This window comes from Papio anubis, chromosome 20 (assembly GCF_008728515.1).
Source record: "Papio anubis isolate 15944 chromosome 20, Panubis1.0, whole genome shotgun sequence".
Taxonomy (NCBI): Eukaryota; Metazoa; Chordata; class Mammalia; order Primates; family Cercopithecidae; genus Papio; species Papio anubis.
Window position 1 is genome coordinate 15,961,672 of NC_044995.1, and position 20,516 is coordinate 15,982,187.

The 20,516-nt window shown below is 52.9% G+C and overlaps 2 protein-coding genes across 5 annotated transcripts in view; both read right to left on the minus strand.

Moving 5' to 3' along the window:
• The window catches only part of LTBP4 (latent transforming growth factor beta binding protein 4), a 32,921-nt gene extending 32,500 nt beyond the window's left edge, over positions 1 to 421 (minus strand). The window contains exon 1 of one of the 2 annotated variants that reach the window (XM_031659441.1): positions 253 to 421. In XM_031659441.1, the coding sequence (XP_031515301.1) occupies positions 253 to 398 (146 nt within the window). In that variant the 5' untranslated portion in view covers positions 399 to 421. The remainder of the gene's footprint in view (positions 1 to 252) is intronic. The other variant, XM_031659443.1, reaches the window with a different exon arrangement.
• Positions 422 to 6,900: 6,479 nt separating this feature from the next.
• SHKBP1 (SH3KBP1 binding protein 1) lies at positions 6,901 to 20,333 on the minus strand. 3 transcript variants are annotated; one of them, XM_017952459.3, is made up of 18 exons: positions 20,195 to 20,333; positions 19,901 to 19,954; positions 19,744 to 19,789; positions 19,556 to 19,629; positions 18,996 to 19,054; positions 18,678 to 18,758; positions 16,747 to 16,908; positions 16,576 to 16,666; positions 16,296 to 16,486; positions 14,838 to 14,953; positions 13,820 to 13,907; positions 13,588 to 13,704; positions 10,324 to 10,524; positions 9,440 to 9,595; positions 9,041 to 9,137; positions 7,911 to 8,089; positions 7,481 to 7,601; positions 6,901 to 7,358 (listed from the first exon to the last, which is right to left on the minus strand). In XM_017952459.3, exons 1-18 carry the CDS (start codon positions 20,278 to 20,280, stop codon positions 7,127 to 7,129), a joined length of 2,151 nt encoding a protein of 716 aa, XP_017807948.2. In that variant the 5' UTR covers positions 20,281 to 20,333; the 3' UTR covers positions 6,901 to 7,126. The 3 variants fall into 3 exon arrangements, with proteins under 3 accessions (XP_017807948.2, XP_017807946.2, XP_003915598.2); XM_017952457.3 differs by having other exon boundaries at positions 7,481 to 7,604; XM_003915549.4 differs by having other exon boundaries at positions 7,127 to 7,358; positions 7,481 to 7,604; positions 10,324 to 10,494; positions 20,195 to 20,332.
• Between the last annotated feature and the right edge of the window lie 183 nt (positions 20,334 to 20,516).

Genomic DNA, 20,516 nt, shown 5'->3' on the forward strand with positions numbered 1-20,516 from the left:
AAACCCCGGGATTCTCTGGAGACAGCCTTCTCCACCACAATAAAGGGGACCCTTTCCCCTAAAAATCTCAGTACTCCCCGAATCTAACCTCTACAAATTGGGGGCGCCTAATAAATCCAAGAGCCCTCCTTGTATCTCCGAATCGAACAGTGGGTTCGATTTCCCTTAAATCCGAAAGCCCTGGTCCCCGTGGACCACCAGACTTAATGGGTGGAAGGGGCACAAGGAAGCAGGGGCCGCAGCGGGGCTTACCTGGCCTGGCGGCTGGGGACCCCTGCGACCTCGACGACCTGGCTGAGGCTGGGGCTGGGGCTGGCGGCGGAGGCGGCGGCTGCGAAGAGCGGCAGCAGCAGCACCAGCAGGAGGGGGCGGCGGCCGCTGGTGCCAGGCCTCCGCATCGTGTCGGGCGCCGAGTCCCGCTCCGGGCGGGCGGTCTGTCCAGCGAGTCCGGCTCGCCGCAGCCCCGCCCCTGTCCCCGCCCCCACCCCCGCCCGAGGCCGACTCACTTTCTCCACCGTCCAGCCAAGGGCTGTGAACTTCCCGCCAATCACAGCCGTGCGCCGCCAGCGCTCGCCGCGCGGCCAATCAGGAGGCAGCAGGCACAGGTGCCGGACGCGGGGCGCGGGGGACCTCGAGTTCCCCATGCGGTGGGGGGAAATTAAGACTCGGATACTGGCTCCGTGAACCTTCTCATGGAGCAGAGGTCCCAGGCGTAGGGGTGCTTACGGGGAGGGATACGGGGCAGGGGTTGAGGGCAGGATCCCTTAAGCTGGACTCCATCTGGCAGGCCTCAGCCCTCTGCTCCCAGTTCTGGGAAAATCGGATCACAATTTAGCTCCCTCGTTGGCGTGGAAGCTGGAAGACCCCCCCACGCGTACCCCTTTCCACGCGAGAGACAGGATTCTGCAAATGGAGCACCAACCCCGCACTAGGTCCTAGCTCCTGCCCCTCTGAGGGTCCCAAGTTCACAATGGATCTTCTCAAAGAATTGATCCCTTCTCAAGACCCTAGGCTTCAGGGGTTCCAGGCTCGCCATCTGCAAAAGCTTGCTCCCCGAAGCTCTGTCCGTCAGTGAACCCAGCCAGGCTCTGCCCCTGACCCACACACTCTGCTCCCTCCTGCACACCATTTATCACCACCCCCCGAGGGTATCAGACCCCCTTCTTTACCTGAGTCTTTTAATGCTCCCAAGAGCAGCCTCCCACCACCCAGAATTGCAGACTTTCTCCTTAGAGAGTTCCCAATTCCAGCTAGGCGCCCCGGCGCAGGCCTGTAATCCCAGCACTTTGGGAGGCCGAGGTGAGTGGATCGCTTGAGTCCAAGAGTTTGAGGCAAGCCTGGGCAACATAATACAACATCCCCATCTCTATTAAAAATCCAAAAATTAGCCGGGTATGGTGGCATGCGCCAGTAGTCCCAGCTACTCGGGAGGGTGAGGTGGGAGGATCGGTTGAGCCTGGAAAGTGGAGGCTGCAGTGAGCTGAGATGGCACCACTGCACTGCACTCCAGCCTGGACAATAGAGTGAGACCCTGTCTCAATAATAAATAAATACATAAACTTATATAAAAGAGAGTTCCGATCCCCTCCTTGCCTAAGAGTCTCCACCACTAGGAGCTGCAAGCCACAGGGGACCTTAAACCACGTCCACACCGGGGTTCCAGGCTTCAAGCCTTCAAGCTCAGAGTCTCAAGCCCAGCTTGAGACTGAATGCTTTTGGGAGCATTCAATGACTCAGGGAAGGAAGGGGGTCTGATAGCCTCTGGGGGTGGCTATAAGTGGGGTGCAGGAGGGGGCAGAGCCAGGAGTCCCCTGGGAGCAGAGTCTGTGGGTCATGGGCAGAGCCTGGCTGGGTTCACTGAGGGACAGAGCTTTGGGGAGCAAGCTTTTGCAGATGGTGAGCCTGGAACCCCTGAAGCCTAGGGCCTTGAGAATCAATTCTTTGAGATCATTATAAATTCAAGGCTCCACCCTATATACAAGCCCCTTCTCTCTGAAATACAAGCCCCTTCTCTCCCAAAGGCACCACCCTCAGAGCTTCACTCTGCCTCTAGTCACCTCTTTTTCCACTGAGTTTCAGGCCACACCCTTTCCCACAGAAAATTGGCACGTGACCACATGTAGGATCCCAAGCCCACCCCTTTCATGTTTGCCTCGCTTTGGGATTCCAGGCCCCATATCGCACAGCAGTTGGATTCTTAAGGTTTCCAGTTCTGTAGCGCTAGCCCCGCCCCCACCTCGTGGATCACAGGCTCCACCCACACAGGGTACTAGGCCACACACCCGTGACCACAGAGCCCACCCCAGACCAAGAATGGCAACTGATCTAGCTGCACCCCCCACCCTGCACTCCTGCTCCTTCTTCCAATCGAGGAGGGTGTGCAGGACTGACGGGGAAGCCCTTCACCCCCCTTACAGCGAGACACACAGACTGACTCACATGGCTATACACCGTTACTGCCACCTACAGCAATCCATGTCTCCATCCTACACTGATACCCAGAAATCTGGGTCCAGCACCGTCCAGGGACACACAGTCCCTGAGGCAGTGACGACGGCACTCACACTCCATTCACAGCCATTCCTGGGCTGTCCCAGAGCCCAGCTCTGCCCAATGACTGTACTCCATGACCCTGTTTTTGTATAACCCCCAAGACCCCTTCTCATATGACCCTGCAGGACAGCGTATCCCTGCCCGCTTCCCCCCTCATCGCCTCCTACCCTGTGGCTGGAGCATTTGCTGGGGGCGCTGCTGAAATTTCTCCCTTCTGTCCGGGATCCAGCGCATCTTCAATGCTTGTTGCTAGGCAACAGCCTCTGGCTCACCACTGCAACTTCCGGCGTTAGCCTGCCCTCCCCCTAGAATTTGGAGTCCCCAGCTCCCAATCCCCCCTATCAGTGTCACTATCTCCCAGGGTCGTGTCTATGTCACCCCTTGGATCCTAACTCATCTCAACCCTTCAGAATCCCTCAGAGTTCTAGTCCCCCCTCATTCCAGAATCTTCCACCCCTCCCTTCATGCCCTCTCACGCACAGCCTGGGCAACACACAGAGTTAATACTATACTAGGATAATACTCTCTCTAGCATTTAAAAAAACCCAGCTCTTCAGTGTTCTACATTTGCTGACATCCCAAATTCTCTCCTCTCTGTTTCTCTCTCTCTCTCTCTTTCTCTCTCTCTCTCTCTCTCTCATTTCTAGAATGAGGCCGGACACGGTGGCTTATGCCTGTAATCCCAGCACTTTGGGAGGCCGAGGCGGGTGGGAAGATCACTTGAGGTCAGGAGTTTGAGGCCAGCCTGGCCAACACAGTGAAACCCTATTTCTACTAAGAATACAAAAATTATCCAGGCATGGTGGCGCACGCCCGTAATCCCAGCTACTCAGGAGGCTAAAGTGGGAGGATCACTTGAACCTGGGAGGCGGAGTTTGCAGTGAGCTGAGATCACACCACTGCATGCCAACCTGGGCGACAGAGAGAGACCTTGTCTCAAAAAAAAAAAAAAAGAAAGAAAGAAAATAATAAAAATTTAAAAATAAAATAAAATAAAAATAAAATGATCAGCATTCCAGAAACACGAGTGTTCTGGATTCTCTGGCCTGGAAAAAAAAATGACCCTAATATTCTAGATCTGTAAGCATTACAAAACACCACCATATTCTAGATTTCCTGACCTTCCAGTCCCTCCCCCCCACATACTAGATTTCCTAATATGCCAGTATCCCCCAATATTCTGAATATCCTGGCATGTAAAAAATTTTCTAGAGTCTGAGGCTGGGCCTGGTAGCTCACACCTGCAATCCCAGCACTTTGGGAGGCTAAGGCGGGAGAATGGCTTGAGCCCAGGAGTTTGAGACCAGCCTGGGCAACACAGTGAGACAATGTCGCTACAAAAAAAAATAAATAAAAATTAGCTGGCTGTGGTGGCACACACCTGTAGTCCCAGATACTCAGGAGGCTGAGGCAGGAGGATCGCTTGAACCCAGAAGGCTGAGGCTGCAGTGAGCCATGATTGCACTGCTGCACTCTAGCCTGGGCAACAGAGCAAGACACTGTCTCAAAAACAAGCAAACAAAAACAAAATTAGGGTTTGAGATGCACAGCTATTTCAGAACACCCCGGTTTCAGAAGCACTCACCTTTGAAGTCTCTCATTTGTGTTCTAGATTCTCTGATAATCCGGAATCTCCTGCATTATGGATTTCTTGGAATGCAAACAAATCTTCCAGTGCTCTGGAAGGGCGGATAGTCCAGGATCTCTTCCATTCTCTAGATTTCCTAGTAATCCAGATTCCTTTCTGTATCTTATAATTCTCAGCATTCCAGACATCCTGGCATGCAAGATATTCCTACTGGTGGAGATTCACGGGTGTGAACTTCCCTTGACACTCCCCTATTCTAGAATCAGTGATTTTCCAGGTCCTTTTTGTCAGAAACTTCTACATTCTGGATTCTCTGATAAGCAGGGGAGAACTCTAATATTGTTAATCCATGAGCACTCCAGAATATCCTTGTGTCCAAGATGTCCTAACGTTCTAGACCCCTCTCTACTATGTTTCAGAAGCTCTGGCATTCCAGAAACTATGGAATTCTAGAATTAGCATATTCTAGAATTCTCTACTCCTTGTCTGTCCCCACTTTCTGTCCCTTTTTTATTGGCACAAGGAAAAAAGATGCAGAAAACCCCCTCGAGGAAGTGCCACAGAACAAGCATTATTTGGTGAAAAAAAATCCCAAGGCCAACCAGGCAAAGTGGCTCACGCCTGTAATCCCAGCACTCTGGAGGCCAAGGCAGGTGGATCATCTGAGGTCAGGAGTTCGAGACCAGCCTGGCCAACATGGCGAAACCCTGCCTCTACTAAAAATACAAAAATTAGCTGGGCATAGTGGCGGGTGCCTGTAATCCCAGCTGCTTGGAAGGCTGAGGCATGAGAATCACTTGAACCTGGGAGGTGCAGGTTGCAGTGAGCCTAGATCACGCCATTGCGCTCTAGCCTGGGCAACTGAACAAGACTCTGTCTCTAAATAAACAAATAAATACTAGCCAGGAATGGTGGCAGGTGCCTATAATCGCAGCTACTCAGGAGGCTGAGGTAAGAGAATCACTTGAACCTGGGAGGCAGTGGTTGCAATGAGCCGAGATTGTGCCACTGCACTCCAGCCTGGGCGACAAGAGCAAGACTCTCAAAAAATAAATAAATAAATAAATAAATCCCAAGGATGGCAAGGCTTAGGTTAGCTGAACCTATCCCATACACCCTCTCCAGAAGAGGTAAGAAACAGCACAACCAGGGATGCTGGTGGGGATTTTTGCAGTGTTGAGGTTTGAGGTACAAATGTTAAGGATGCAGTAACCAATCCCTTTACATCTGTGTTTATGCCTCCTGCAGCCACCCGTCCCTGTTTGATCCTCTGTCCAGGAACTCCTCCTCCACTCTACCCACTTGGGGTTGACCTCACCTTCAGGCTTGTGAGGACACATGATCCAGGCTGGAATAATGGAAGGCCTTCATCACACCGGCCACAGTAATTGGTTCAGGGATGGCCACCTGACTTAATTCAAGCCCATGAGAATCAGTCCTGTGATTTTTGCTGTTGCTAGGGAGAAGACAGTTGCTAAGGAGCTGCTTAGAGTCACCTTGCCACAGAGAGAAAACCTGACTGAGGATGCATTCCAGAGGTAAGTGAAGTTAGGAGATAAAAAGATATTCTGGGCCGGACACAGTGGCTCTCACCTGTAATCCCAGCACTTTGGGAGGCTGAGGTGGGCGGATCACCTGAGGTCAGGAGTTTGAGACCAGCCTGGCCAACATGGTAAAACCCTGTCTCTACTAAAAATACAAAAATTAGGCCGGGCGCGGTGGCTCAAGCCTGTAATCCCAGCACTTTGGGAGGCCGAGACGGGCGGATCACGAGGTCAGGAGATCGAGACCATCCTGGCTAACACGGTGAAACCCCGTCTCTACTAAAAAAAAATACAAAAAACTAGCCGGGCGAGGTGGCGGGCGCCTGTAGTCCCAGCTACTCGGGAGGCTGAGGCAGGAGAATGGCGTAAACCCGGGAGGCGGAGCTTGCAGTGAGCTGAGATCCGGCCACTATGCTCCAGCCTGGGGGACAGAGCGAGACTCCGTCTCAATAAAAAAAAAAAAAAAAAAAAAAAAAAATTAGGTGGGCATGGTGGTGCGCAACTGTAATCCCAGCTACTCCGGAGGCTGATGCAGGATTGCTTGAACCTGGGAGGTGGAGATTGCAGTGAGCTGAGATTGTACCACTGCACTCCAGCCTGGATGATAGAGTGAGACTCTGTCTCAAAAAGAAAGAAAGAAAGAAAGAAAGAGGGGGGGGGAGAAAGAGAGAGAGAGAGAGAGAGAGAAAGAAAGAAAGAGAAAAAAAGAAAAAAAAGAAATTCTGGATTAGTATTTGAACCCCTGGATCCAGCCATGCCTGAAGGCAAAGTAAAAGTCAACACATTCCTCCCCTGCAACACCTCTTTTGGTTTGGTTTTGTTTTTTGAGACAGGATCTCACTCTGTCACTCAGGCTGGAGTGCAGTGGTGTGATCATGGCTCACTGTAGCCTTGGCCTCCTAGGCTCAAGCAATCCTCCCACCTCAGCCTCCCAAGAAGCTGGGACCACAGGCATGCATCACCATGCCTGCTTAATTTTTTAATTTTTTTGTAGAGATGGGGTTTTGTTATGCTGCCCAGGCTAGTCTGAAACTCCTGAGCACAAGCAAACTGGCCTCCCAAAGTGCCGGGATTATAGGTGTGAGCCACTGTGCCTGGCCTTCCTTTGCTTAAACGAGAGGTAGATGTTCCTGATTTTGCATTATCAGGTTTGGTCCCACATCTCCCCCACCCCTTTCCTGGGGTGTCCCAAACCTGCTAAGAATAAGCAAGATGTTGGCAGTGAGGACTTTATTGGGGAGGGTGACTTTGGCTTCCAGAAAAGAGGGAAGGTGGGGACCTAGTAACAATGACCATTTATTCCAAGGAGGCCCTGGCCCTGAACCCAGGGTTCCCATAGGAATCAGGGAGGCACCTGAGTCCCCCAGGACCAGGGCATCCCAAGGCATCATGGCAGCTGCGTTGTTCAAAAGGAAGTTTCATTGAGCTGCAGCTGCGTTGTTCAAAAGGAAGTTTCATTGAGCTTCATCTTGGGAGGTGTGAGGGGAGTGCCGAGACTGGTGGAGGGCCAAGGGGCTGGTGTGGGTGGCCGTCGGAGGTCCGGCCCACTCCGCACCAGTTCCTGGCAGCGTTCCACAAAGCTGCCCCCACCACGGCGCCGGGCCTCAGCCTGTGGGGGGCTTGGGCTCCCACGATGGCCAGACAAGGAGGTGTTGCTGGAGGCTGAGTGGAGGCTGAGGAAGTAAGGACAGTAAGTGCACGTCATCACAGGGCAGCTGAGCCACTCTGCCCCTGGAGCCACCACACTCTCCCCTCTCCCTCCATTGCACAGAAGGGGAAGTGGAGTTGTAGCTACCTGGTGAGGGAGATGCGGGGTGAGGGGCTGGGCAGAGAGCCCCGCGAGGGAGCCAAGGGAGCCGGTGGGGCCAGCTCGCAGTGTTCCAGCTGTTCCATCAGTTCTTGCTCCGTCAGGCCACCTGCTGGGGGGCACGGAAGCAGGGTCAGGGGGCAAGACAGGGGTCATAGGGCAAGGGCCTGGGTTGCATTGCAGTGCAAGCACCCAGAGAAGGAGAGGAGAGAGGAGGCAGAGATCAATGCGCGGGGGCCAGAGGCTGAGACAGGGGTTGAAAAACAAGGGCAGGAAGGGATGGGGAGCAGAGAGGGGGTCAAAGGAAAAGAGGTCAGAGGGCAAGGGCCTGGGAGAGAGATCAAGAAGTTGGCTGTGGAGAGTGGTTCTGGGTGAGGCTGTGGGGCTTGGGATGGGATTGGGGTGGGACAGGGAGTACCAGGGGCCTGGCCGAGGCCGTCCATGGCGGTGGTTAGGTCCCACATGGCCAAGCTGCCGTTGGCCTGGCCGGTGAGCAGGTAGCGCCGGGGCCGAGAGCCGAGCCGCCGGGAGCCCTCACACTCCAGCACTGTGAAGGCCGTAGTGGGTGAGCCATCCACGGAGCGCACGGAGCACACCCTGGGGGGGGCAGTGGGGAAGGCAGTCACCCTCGCTTTCTCACCCTTCCCAGTCCCAGTCCCCACCACCGTGGCTGCAGTTCCTGCCTCCCCAGGGACCACCCCAGTCTTTATCCATCCCTAGCCCGCTTTTCTCTCGGGTTCCAGTCCCAAGGGTCCAGCAGCTCTTGCACACCCCAGCCCCAAACGCCCAGGGAGTCTCCCAGAGACTCCTGCTCTTCCCTGCTCCCACTGCCACGGAAAGCCCAAGGCCTGTCCCAGCTGCTCCCTCACCTCCTATCAGCCTCCTGGCCTCCTCCCTGGGCTCCTGGCCTCCCACCAAGCCTCCTTTCATTGCCCGTGCAGTGGCCACAGTTCCCCGCACAGGACAAAGCTTCAGCCCTTCTACAGCCTGACAAGGCCCGCCTGCATCTGCACTCCAGCCTCACCTCCTGTGCTCCAGCCCAGGAGCCCATGTGTCCTTCCCGTGTGACCCTATTTGGTCCTTCTCAGCCTCTGCACATACGGTTCCCTCAGCCTGGGGCCCCCTTCCCCTCCCTTCTTTCTTCTGCTCCTTCCTACTTGTCCTCTAGGTCTCTGCTCAGAGTCCCTTCATCCAGAACAGCCTCTGAGGCCCCTTTCCCAGCTGAAGCCAGGCTCCTACAGCTCCCTGGGTCTCCTCTATTCCACCCCAACCCCTCTGCCTGTGCCCCCATCCCACCCTGACCCCTCCCCCTGTGCCTCCAACCAACTTGGCCCTGCCTGCCCTGGGCTGGCACTGTGCCAGGTCACTCCCACCCACACCCATCACACCTTTGATACCTCCCGCCCCAAACCCACCAGGCCTGTCCTCCCTCCCAGCCTTTGATCTTTCAATGCTCCTTGGCTGTGACCCCTTTCTGGCCTCAGTGACCTGGCTGGCATCTTGCCTTCTCCCCTGACCTCCCTCCCTGTTGGACAGGACTGTCCTCACCGCTGCCCAGTAGATGAGAGACGCACGAAGAGCTGGCTGGCGCTGGGCACCACCTTCTGGATGAATACTTGCTGGTCGTCCCGTTCGCCGTAGGGGCCTGGGCCAGGCAGGGGCAGGGGTCAGGGCCAGCTGGGGTCCCCTCAGCCTCAGACTTCCTTCCCCACTGATGAAACCCACCACCCCAAGACCCGGGTCCCATTCCCAGGCTGTTGGAGTTGGGCAGAGCCAGAGAGGACTGGGGGGTTGCAGCAGTCAGTGGAGCTCAGGTGCCTCAAGGATCAGGACACCCCAATCATTGTAGGCTCCTGGGTCAGGTGGCCACAAGTGGGAATTAGTGGAGGTCAACAGGGGTCAGGTAAGGGGGTCAGTGGAGTGGGAAGGCCAGGAGCCAGTAGGCACCAATGTCATTGCCAGCACTGCAGCCGCCATGCCCATCCGCCGACTCCAGCGCCAGGATCTTGAAGGAAGCGAGTGGGGTAGAGCCGGGCTGGGTGGAAATCATGCCGCGGAAGCGAGTCACAGACCATGTCCGCACGTGGTTGTTGTCGGCACAGACTGAGGGGGCACAGGGAGAGCAGGAGATCAGGCCTGCTGTACGCATCAATGCTGCCTGCCCCTCCAGAGCCCCAGGACAGCTCTGTTTCAGGAGGGTCAGCCCTTGCTGAGTTCTTCCCTTTCAGAGAATCCTTTCCTCCCCAGAATTCCAAATGCTAAAAACCCTGTTGCCTCTGCCTCCAAAACTGTTCCAGAGCCTGATGTCACCTTGCCCTGTCCTCTGCCCCACACTGGTCCTGGTCCATTTTGTCACCTGCCTGGACCATATCAGTACCCCCCTCCCAGAGGTCCCTGCTCCTGTCCTATCCAGCCGCCTTGGCCTCCAAAGTGCTGGGATTATAAGTGTGAGCTACTGCACCTGGCCATTGATGTCCATTTCTATATATTTATTGTCTGCCATCCCTGCTACAATGTCAGCTCCATGAGGGCAGGAACTTGGCCTGTCTTGTTCATCACTGTATCCCCTATGCCTGGCACACGGTGGGTGCCCCATAAATCCTTGCTGAATTGATGGATTCCCGAACACACACAGATTGACTCCTCCCCAGACCGATCCCCTTATGGTAGTCTCTCACTTCTGCAATTACAGTCCCATCCCAGGTCAATCCTCTCCACCAGAGCTCTCTTCCTACACAATGTCCCTCCCCAGTGGAAATTCTAATCCTTCTGCCTCCACACTCCCATCTGAGCTGTCTCTCCCAGCACTGGAGCACCCCACAGAGGCTCACCTGAGATGAGGTGCTTCTCCGACAGCATGATCTTGGTGACAGGGCTGCGGTGCACAGTGAAGGTCTGGAAGAGCTGAGGCCCCGAGCCCACAGTCTCTGGGTGCTGCACGATGACCCGCACGCCCCCTGAGCTGGTGCCATAGGCGATCTCGATCCAGTTCCCACTGTCACCTGGTGAGGGGCCAAGGATGAAGAGAGGGCCTGGGCCACAGAAACAGAAACCAGGGCAGAGAGAAAGAAACAGGCACAGAACAGAGACACAGTCAGAAAGCAAGGAGAGGCTGGGCGCAGTGGCTCATGCCTGTAATCCCATCACTTTGGGAAGCTGAGGCGGGTGGATCACCTGAGGTCAGGAGTTCAAGACCAGCCTGGCCAACGTGCTGAAACCCCGTCTCTACTAAAAATACAAAAATTAGCTGGGCGTGGTGGTGCACACCTTAATCCCAGCTACTCAGGAGGCTGAGGCATGAGAACTGCTTGAACCCAGGAGGCAGAGGTTGCAATGAGCCAAGACCACGCCACTGCACTCCAGCCTGGATGACAGAATGAGACTCTGTCTCAAAAAAGAAAAAGAAAAAGACAGAGAGAGAGAGAGAAAGAAGAAAGAGACACAGAACAGAGACACAGAAAGCAAGGAGAGAGGGAAGGACACAAAAAGATGGTGATGAGATGTGGGAAATGCAGGAACAGGGAGACAAAGGCACAGGTCAGAGGAGGAGAGGCCCAGAGACAGAAATTATAACAGTGAAACAGCAAATAAGAGAGGAAAGAGAAAGAAAAACAGAGAACAGAGGCCGAGGCAGGAAGATTGCCTGAGGCCAGGCGTTTGAGGCCAGCCTGGGCAACATAGTGAGATCCTCATCTCTACAAAAGATTTTTAAAAAACTATTTGGGTGTGATGGTATGCACCTATGATCCCAGCTACTCAAGATGCTGAAGTAGGAGGATCACTTGAACCCAGGGGGTGAGGCTGCAGTGAGCTATGATTGCGCCACTGTACTCCAGCCTAGGTGAAGAAGCAAAGACTCTGTCTCAAAAAATAAACAAAAATGACATAATAGTGGCATGTGGTGGGAAGGGAGATGAGGAGGAAATGAATAAGTAAGTGAAATAAGAGGCTGGGTTCAGTGGTCCACGCCTGCAATTCCAGCACTTTGGGAGACAAAGGCAGGAGTATCCCAGGAGTTCAAGACCAGTTCGGCCAATGTGGCAAAACCCCCCCTTTACTAAAAATGCAAAAATTAGCCGGGCATGGTGGCAGGCACCCGTGATCCCAGCTACTTGGGAGGCTGAGGCAGGAGAATTGCTTGAACCCAGGAGGCAGAGGTTGTAGTGAGCCGAGATTGCGCCATTGCACTCCAGTCTGGGTTGAATGACAGAGCAATACTCTGTCTAAGAAAAAAAAAAAAGATAAGAAAAGGGCCTTACAAGGAAGAAAAGTGATAATCTGCTATGAAGTTAGGCGTATTATTAACTTATTTTTGCTTTAAAAAAAAAAAAAAGAAGCAGCAGCAGCAGCAGCAGCAGCAGCAGCAGCAGCTATGGCCAGGCACAGTGACTCAAGTCTGTATTTCCAGCACTTTGGAGGCCAAAGTGTCAGGATCACTTGAGCCCAGGAGTTGAAGACTAGCCTGGGCAACATGACAAAACCCTGTCTTTACAAAAGAATACAAAAATTAGACAGGTGTGGTGATGCAAGCTTGTGGTTCTGCTGTTCAGGAGGTTGAGGTGGGAGGATCACTTGAGCTCGAATGGCAGAGGTTGCAGAGGACTAAGATCATGCCACTGCACTCTAGCCTGGGCAACAGAGCAGGACCCTCTCTCTATTTTTTTTAAAAAAGAATAATCCCTACCTCACATAATACATAAAATTTAATTTCTGATAGAACAGACTTCCACGTAAAAACTAAAACTGTAAATCTTCCAGAAGAAACTCAGGAGAAGATCTGTGTAACCTAGAATAGGTAAAGATATCTTAACACCCAGAAAATGCTAACCATTAAAAAATTATGCTAAGTGAAAAATGCAGACACAAAAGGCCACATAATGTATGATCCCATTTACATGAATTGTCCAGAACAGGCAAATCCATAGGTATAGGAAGCATATTGAGCCTGGCCAACAGGGCGTAACCCAGTCTCTACTAAAAGTAGAAAAATTAGCTGGGCATGGTGATGCACGTCTGTAATCATCCCCTACTCGGGAGGCTGAGGCAGGAGAACTGCTTGAACCCAAGAGGCAGAAGTTGCAGTGAGCTGAGATCACGCCACTGCACTCCAGCCTGGGCAGCAGGCTCACTACAGTCTCTGCCATGCCTGGCTAATTTTTGTAGTTTTAGTAGAGATGGGATTTCACCATGTTGGCCAAGCTGGTCTCAAACTCCTGACCTCAGATCCGCCCGCCTCAGCCCCGCAAAGTGCTGGGATTACAGGTGTGAGCCACCGTGCCCAGCCAGATTCAACTCTCATCCAGTCATTCAACAAATATTTACTAAGCATCCCTGTACAAGCACTGTTCTAGGTGCTAGATCGTGACCAGCCTCACCACCAGGGGCAGAGTGGACCATTAGGAGTTAATCTTTGTGTTTCTTTCCCATCTTTGTGATTAAGGCATGATGTTCACATGTTCATAAAACAACACAGATGCATGTTTTACAGCAGATGAAGCTGAGTTCTCTTACTTGAGACAGTTTTTTGTTTTGTTTTCTTGACATCAAATGCAGAATGGGTTAATTTTTGAGACGTAATTCTCATACCATAAAATTTGCCATTTTAACGTGCACAATTTAGCGGATTTTGGTATATTCACAAGATTGTACAACTATCACCATGAACCAATTCCACAGTATTTTCATCACCCCCGTAATAAACCCCCTGATCTTTAGCAGCAGCTCCACATTTCTCACTTCTGATACCCTCTAGAAATCACTAATATGCTTTCTTTTTTTGTTTTAGCCAGGCCTGATGGTGTGCACCTGTAATCCTAGCTACTCGGGAGGCTGAGGCAGGAGAATCGCTTGAACTCAGGAGCTGGAGGTTGCAGTGAGCCAAGATTGCACCACTGCACTCCAGCCTGGGCAACAGAACGAGACTCTGTCTCAAAAAACAAAAAAAAAAAAACAAAAAAAAAAAGAGAGAGAGAGAGTTGAATCTGCCACCCCTCGATAACCCCCCCTGGGTCATGCTACACAAGTTGGGGGATAGCTGCAAGCTGGGGCTGGGGCTGGCTGGTGACAGCAGCAGGGGAAGGTGGGTCATAGCTTACTGGTCTTGGGGGTGAGGTAGACACTGAGGGCGGTGACCCCATCCTCTGCCGGGTCCCGATAGAGCTCGCTGACAAGGAGGTCGTTGTCTTTCATGCGCAAGGGGAACTTCTGCACATCTGCGGTGGGCAGGGAGGGTGCAGCGGGTTTGTTCCAGGTGCCCCAGCCTCTCTCCCTCCCTTCCCCTCTCCCAGGGGAGGCTCTCGGGCACCCAGGACACAGGCTGCTGCTCACCCACATAGTAGATGGAGCCGTTGTTGCAGCCCAGGAGGAGGAAGGAGCCTGCTGCATCATAACTGGTGATGGGCTGCACCTCCTGGACCTGGGGGTGGGGCAGGACAGGCTGCAGCCGGGAGCCCTTCCACTCCTTTGCTTCCGTGGTGACCCCTCACAGAGGATGGGCCCTCTCCTCCACCTCCAGAACCCACCCACTGCTCCCCAGCCCCATCCACCCCAGGCCTACCTTTGTCCCTGTCTTGTTCCCTCCCTTCCTCCCTTTGATGCATCTCTCTCTGACTCTTGGCCTCTCCTGGACTCTGTACTTTTTAAAGTTTTAATTTTTTAAATTTCTGTATAGAGAGTCTTATCATGTTGCCCAGGCTGGTGTCAAACTCCTGGGCTCAAGCCATCCTCCTGCCTCGGCCTCCCAAATTACTGAGATTACGGGCGGGAGTCACCGCACCCGGCCTCCACTCTACTTCTGACATGACTCTAATTCATCCCCCTTTATCTCTCTGTGTTCCCCCATCTGCCACAGTGGTTCAGTCTGGTTTGACTCTGTCTACCCTTCTCTGTCACCTCTTTCTGATTTTCTATTTCTTATTTCTATTTGCCTGCTTTTCTCCCTTTCTATCTCTTTCTCTGCCTCTGTCTGTCTTTCTCCCAAAGCCATCCTCCCACCTCGGCCTCCCAAAGTGCTGGGATTACAGGTGTGAGCCATCGAGCCAAGCCAGTTCTTGTCTCCTACAGCATCTCCCCTAACCTGTTCTCTCACCCAATCTCAGAGAATTCTCCCTCCTCCTTTTCAAACACATTCATGCTTCACGTGGGCTCTGCAGCCCTTCCTCCAGGAAGACTTCCCTGATGCTCCTTAGGCCTTCATCACAGACATCCCCAGGCTCTGGCCAGCTGCTGGTTCTCTGGCTTCCTCCAGGTTTAGGGGATGGGGGTGGGGGCAGACGTGAACCCCTCCCTGGGTCTGTATGGTCTGGAAAACTGGGAAGGGGTCAGCCAGGCTGGCCAGAACTCTGACCTGCCAGTGCTTGGTGACGGCATTCCACACCCCGATGCGCCCCGTGTGGCTTGTAGCAATGAGCTGGTTCCCGACGAAGAACAAGGCCTCCACAGGCACCCCCAGATGGAAGACCCCTGCAGTGGGCAAAAAGGGCTTGGCTGGAACCCTGCCTCATGGAGGAGGAGAGGTGGCACCACAGAATCCTTGAAGATTAGAAGATTCCATCAGGGGCCAGGCACGGTGGCTCACACCTGTAATCCCAACACTTTGAGAGACTGAGGTGGGCAGATCACTTGAGGCCAGGAGTTCAAGACCAGCCTGGCCAACATGGTGAAACTCCATCTCTACTAAAAATATAAAAATTAGCTGAGTGTGGTAGCGCACACTTGGGAGGTTGAGGGAAGAGAATTGCTTGAATTCAGGAGGCAGAGGTTGCAGTGAGCCGAGATTGTGAGCTGTACTCCAATCTGGACAACAGACAGAGACTCCATTTCAAAAAAAAAGTGAAGATTCCAGCAGGAATTAGAGAGGATAAAATGGGCCAGAAGATTTCTGATGGGGTATGGGATTCTAAAGGGTTCTGGAATTCTAACAGCATTGAGCTTTGCAACAAGGCAAAAAAACCTCCAGTGGTGGCAGGGTATTCTTACGAGGGCTGAGATTTATTTGGGGACAGATTAAAAAGTCCAAGATTTGTTGTTGAGGCTTTGAGACAGGGTCTTGCTCTGTTGTCCAGGCTGGAGTGCAGTGGTGCAATCATGGCTTACGTAGCTCACGGCAGCCTCAAACTCCTGGCCTCAAGCAATCCTCCTGCCACGGCCTCCCAAAGTGCTGGAACTACAGGTGTAAGTTACTGTGTCCAGCCATAAGTCAGAGATTTCTTTCTTTTTTTTTTTTTTGAGATGGTGTCTCATTCTGTCACTCAGGCTGGAATGCAGTGGTGTGATCTCAGCTCACTGCAACATCTGCCTCCTAGGTTCCAGTGATTCTCCTGCCTCAACCTCCTGAGTAGCTGGGATTACAGACACGTGCCACCACGTCCAGCTAATTTTTTGTATTTTTTAAGTAAAGACAGGATTTCACCATGTTGGCCAGGGGGGTCTCGAACTCCTGACCTCAAGTGATCTGCCCGCCTCAGCCTCCCAAAGTGCTGGGATGACAAGCGTGAGCCACTGCGCCAGGCCAAGTCAGAGATTTCCAATGGCCACGCAGAATGGCACATTCTAACAAAACCAAGAGATCTAACAGGGCAGGGAATTCTGATGGAGGGAGAATTGTATGTGGGTGGATTTTTCTAGGAAGCCAAGGAATTCTAACAGGATATAGAATTCTGAAGGGCTGGAGCATTCTAATGACACAAAGAGATCTAATAGGGCAGAGAATTCTTATGGGTTTGAGAATTTTATGGGGTGGGTTATTTTAACAGGCCGTAGAATTTAAAGGACAGAGGGTTCTGGAAAAGGCTTGGGGTCATACCTATCTCAGAGCCACTGCCTTCCGCCTGCAGAGCCCATAGCAGGATCTCACTGCCGGTAGCCGCTGCCACCATCTTGTCATGTTCACCCAAAGCCCCACCAGGCACCCGGGCTGTGAGCGCCAGTCGTTCGATGGGCCAGTCCAGGCGGGGGCTGGAAAACACCAGCTGCCAGCCAGAGGCCTCCTTCAACCTGTAGGATTGAGGGGACATCACCAGCCCTCACCGCATGCCCTTCCCATCAACAGGGCTGGGACTTCTGGCCACTCCCTCCCCAAGCACCTGTAGCAGACTAGAAACTGGGTATAGGCCACAGCGATCCAGTTATGGTGTCCACACACCAAGCGCACCATCCCCGGCTCCTCGGGTTGTCCTTGAGGGGAAGAGTAGGCATCAGAAGAGGGTCACAGGGGCCCCACAGCTCCCCCAACCTTCCACGAGATAGAAACGTACCTGAGGGTGAGGGAGGGGCTTTCTCATCCAGCATTCGGCCCAGCAGCCCTGCATTGCCAAGGTTGGGGGGCATCGTGTTGCTTCGTCGGACAGGGGCTGGCCGTCCTCCTAGCTGCTGAGGCCCCACTAGGCTGTGCCGGTTCCGCCGCTTCACTGGGAACACTAGAGTGAGAATAAGAGGTAGAGTAACAGTCATTGTAATCGTGGCTGTCACACAGCAAGCACTTAATATGACAGTGATTGATTTCCCCACGTGTGGGACATAGTCTCCGGGTGAAGATTTTAGGTGGTGCAGTGACATGGCATGAAATTACGCTGAACCACATAGCAAGTTACTCCCCTTTCAGTTCCCTTGAGCCCAGCACAGAGGAAGACTGAGTTTGCTGCTGCTGTTATATTAATGAATCTGCAGTATTACCTAATTTTCCTTTTTTTTTTTTTTTTTTTGAGTTGGAGTTTCGCTCTTGTCACATAGGCCGGAATGCAATGGCGCAATCTTGGCTTGCTGCAACCTCCGCCTCCCGGGTTCAAGTAATTCTCCTGCCTCAGCCTCCCAAGTAGCTGGGATTACAAGTACCCGCCACGACACATGGCTAATCTTTTGTATTTTTGCCAGAGACAGGGTTTCACCATGTTGGCCAGGCTGGTCTTGAACTCCTGACCTCAGGTGATCCACCCACCTCGGCCTCCCAAAGTGCTGGGATTACAGGCGTGAGTCGCCATGCCCAGCCCTAATTTTCACTTTTAATAAAGGGAAGACTGCACCTTTCACAAGCAATAGCATCTAACCAGAGTTGTTTTTCGTTTTGTTTTGTTTTGAGACAGCATCTCACTCTGTCGCCCAGGCTGGGGTGTAATGCATGATCATAGCTCACTGCAGCCTTGACTTTCTGGGTTCAAGTGATCCTCCCACCCCAGCCTCCTGAGTAGGTGGGACCACAGGTACACACCACCACACCTGGCTAATTTTTTTTTATTTTTAGTAGAGACGAGGTCTTGCTATGTCACCTGGGCTGGTCTCAAACTCCAGGTCTCAAGTGATCCACCTGTCTCGGCCTCCAAACTGCTAGGATTACAGGTGTGAGCCATGGCTCCAGGCCAGAGTTTAATAACACTGCTATGTTTGGGTTTTATTTTCATGTTTACTTTGTATTTATAATATAAAGCTTGCATTTAAGATGATTTTTTTTTAAATTAGCCGGGCATGGTGGGAAGTGCCTATAGTCTCAGCTATTCGGTGGCAGAGCTGAGGTGGGAGGAAGGCTTGAACCTGAGAGGCAGAGGTTGCAGTGAGCCAAGACTGCACTCCAGCCTGGGCGACAAAGCCAGACCCTGTCTCATAAAATTAAAAAATAAATAAATAAACAAATAAAATGATTGTTTTTTGGAAAACAGGATAAAACTCAGTTGGAAAAATACTACTACAGGTCTTTATATCTGGCAAATTTCATGAAGGTAGCAGGTACTGATTGCAGTTAGGGAAATAAAGCTGTAGATGAAATTTCCCTACTCTGTTCCTTCTACCAATCAGAAAAGCCTAGTTCCAATAACCACTGGGGCATACCTTCAATGGTCAGTGGGCTGGCTATCATGGGCATTACTGTCAATAACTTCCTATAAATATTTCTCCCCTCCATGCAAAGAATCCAAGGTCTTCCAAAGCCCCCCCTACAAAGAAACCAAACCTGGACTACAACTCCCATGGGGCTCCAGGGCATCCTTCTGAGCCTCAAGGGCTGGCTGACCCATTGCCTCATGGGAAATGCTGTTTCCGACTTCCTTTCCAAGTATCAGCCCAAGCACTTGATAGGTAACTATACCCCCCATTGTATCTCAGGGCTCACTAGCACAGGCACCAAGAGCTGCAGCCTTATGGGAAATGTAGTCTTTAGCCCACCTCCACGCCCCTCCATTCCACTGGGAGTGCCCACCTGGTGGGGGCAGGTAACCATTGAAGAGGACGTTTCCGCAAGAAGATCGATCCAGCTCTTCTCGAAGCTGAAGGCGACGAACTGCAACAGGAGGACTTAAAGGCTGGGACTTAGGGAGATGCTGAGGCCACCCCATTTCTTTCTACACAGAGTACCAGTACTCCTCCCAGTACCAATACAGACACAGCCAGGGCTATAACCAGTCCTCCCACCTCTACCCCAGCCCTCTTTCAGGAGAGAAGGGGAAGAGGGGCAGGCAGCATCACTACAGAGTTGGTTTTCTATACAATGAGGATAATAGTTGGGGCTCCCACTTACCTAGAGGAGTGAGCCCATAGAACTGGGCTTCGTGGAGGAGGCTGGAACCGTGGACACCCCTGGGGAGTAGAATTGACTAGAGGTCAGGGTCTAGGTGTGGGGGTGAGCAGAGAATTCTGAGAGGGCAATTTTCAAAACTGCATAAAGAATGTCAAGGGGTAGGAAGTTTTGATGGAATCAAGATTCTAAGGAGTGATGATATGGGTGGAAGGAATGTGTGTGTGTTTGTGTGTGTGTGTGTGTGTAGGGAGAAATCGAAGGACATATAATTTTAAAATGATCAAGGTTCTCATGAAGTTTTGCTTGTTTGCTTTTTTAAAGATGGGGTCTCGCTATGTTGCCCAGGTTGGTCTCCAAATCCTGGGCTCAACTGATCTTCCCACGTCAGCCTCCCAAAGTGTTGGGATGACAGGCGTGAGCAACCCTGGCGCGCCTGGCCTTTGATCAAGGTTCCGAATGAGAATTCTAATAGAATGGCGCTCATGTGGACATTCAGAGGTGAAAGAACTTCTCAGGGGGTGAAGACAGTGAGGGACTCCCTCCCCTTTTTCCGCGCCAACCTGGGGTCCAACTCTTTGGTGCGCAGGAAGTTGAGGATGGGGGCGAAGACTGTAGGGTCCCTGTCGATGAAGATCTGCGGGAAAGTGGGGCAGAGGATGGATGGGGTAAAAGGGAGGACTGAGTGGGGTCCTGCCCCTCTTCCTACCAACCCCTCCCACCATCCCATTTCAGCTGTTTTCCGACTCACTGCTCCGGTCTCATCTTTCAGCGTCGAGATGCGTCCGCTCAGAAGACTGCAGGGAAGGGACAATAAGCGGGCGTCACGGGCCGGGGGAGTGTTCATTAGGTCTCCCACGCCCTCTCCATCCCTCCTACCCTCTCCCCAAACTCGCTCTCCCGATCACCTGGAGAAGAAAGAGTCTGGGATCCAGGTGAGAGTCTGGCGAGAGGTACTGAATCTGGGCGGGGAAGGTAAACGGACGCAAGAGATGAAGAGGAGCGGGTGAGGAATGCGGCCCCCTCCCGCAGGATCCAGGATTCCCTCCCTTCCCCCCTCCCCCGGCGTTTTTCCAGGCTCTCGCGCCTCCAACGGAGGGCGGAGCAACCCTTGATGGACAGGGATTCCCCCAAGAGAGGCGGATACTCCCACCCCGCTTCCCGCCCCCAAGGATGGGACCTCAGGAGTCTCCCACACTCACCTCTTGCCTCCTACATTCAGATGAATGACTTCCCCGGGAGGCCCCCGACTCGGTAGCCCCTCGGCTGCAGTAGCCGCTGCTGCCATGGCCCCCAGGCGAGCCGGCTGGCCCTCACCCACTTCCGGGTGTGCATCCGACCCCGCCTCCATCGGCTGCTCATTGGGCCAGAGACCCCAGGGGTCACTAGCGATTGGACAGAGCGCCTGCCCATCGCGGTTAACTTTTCCGCCTCCTTAAAGGGGTCCGCCTTTCCTGAACTGGACGGGGCGGACCCAGAGTCGCCTTTGGGGAAGTTTGTTACAAAGCATAACGAAATATTCTC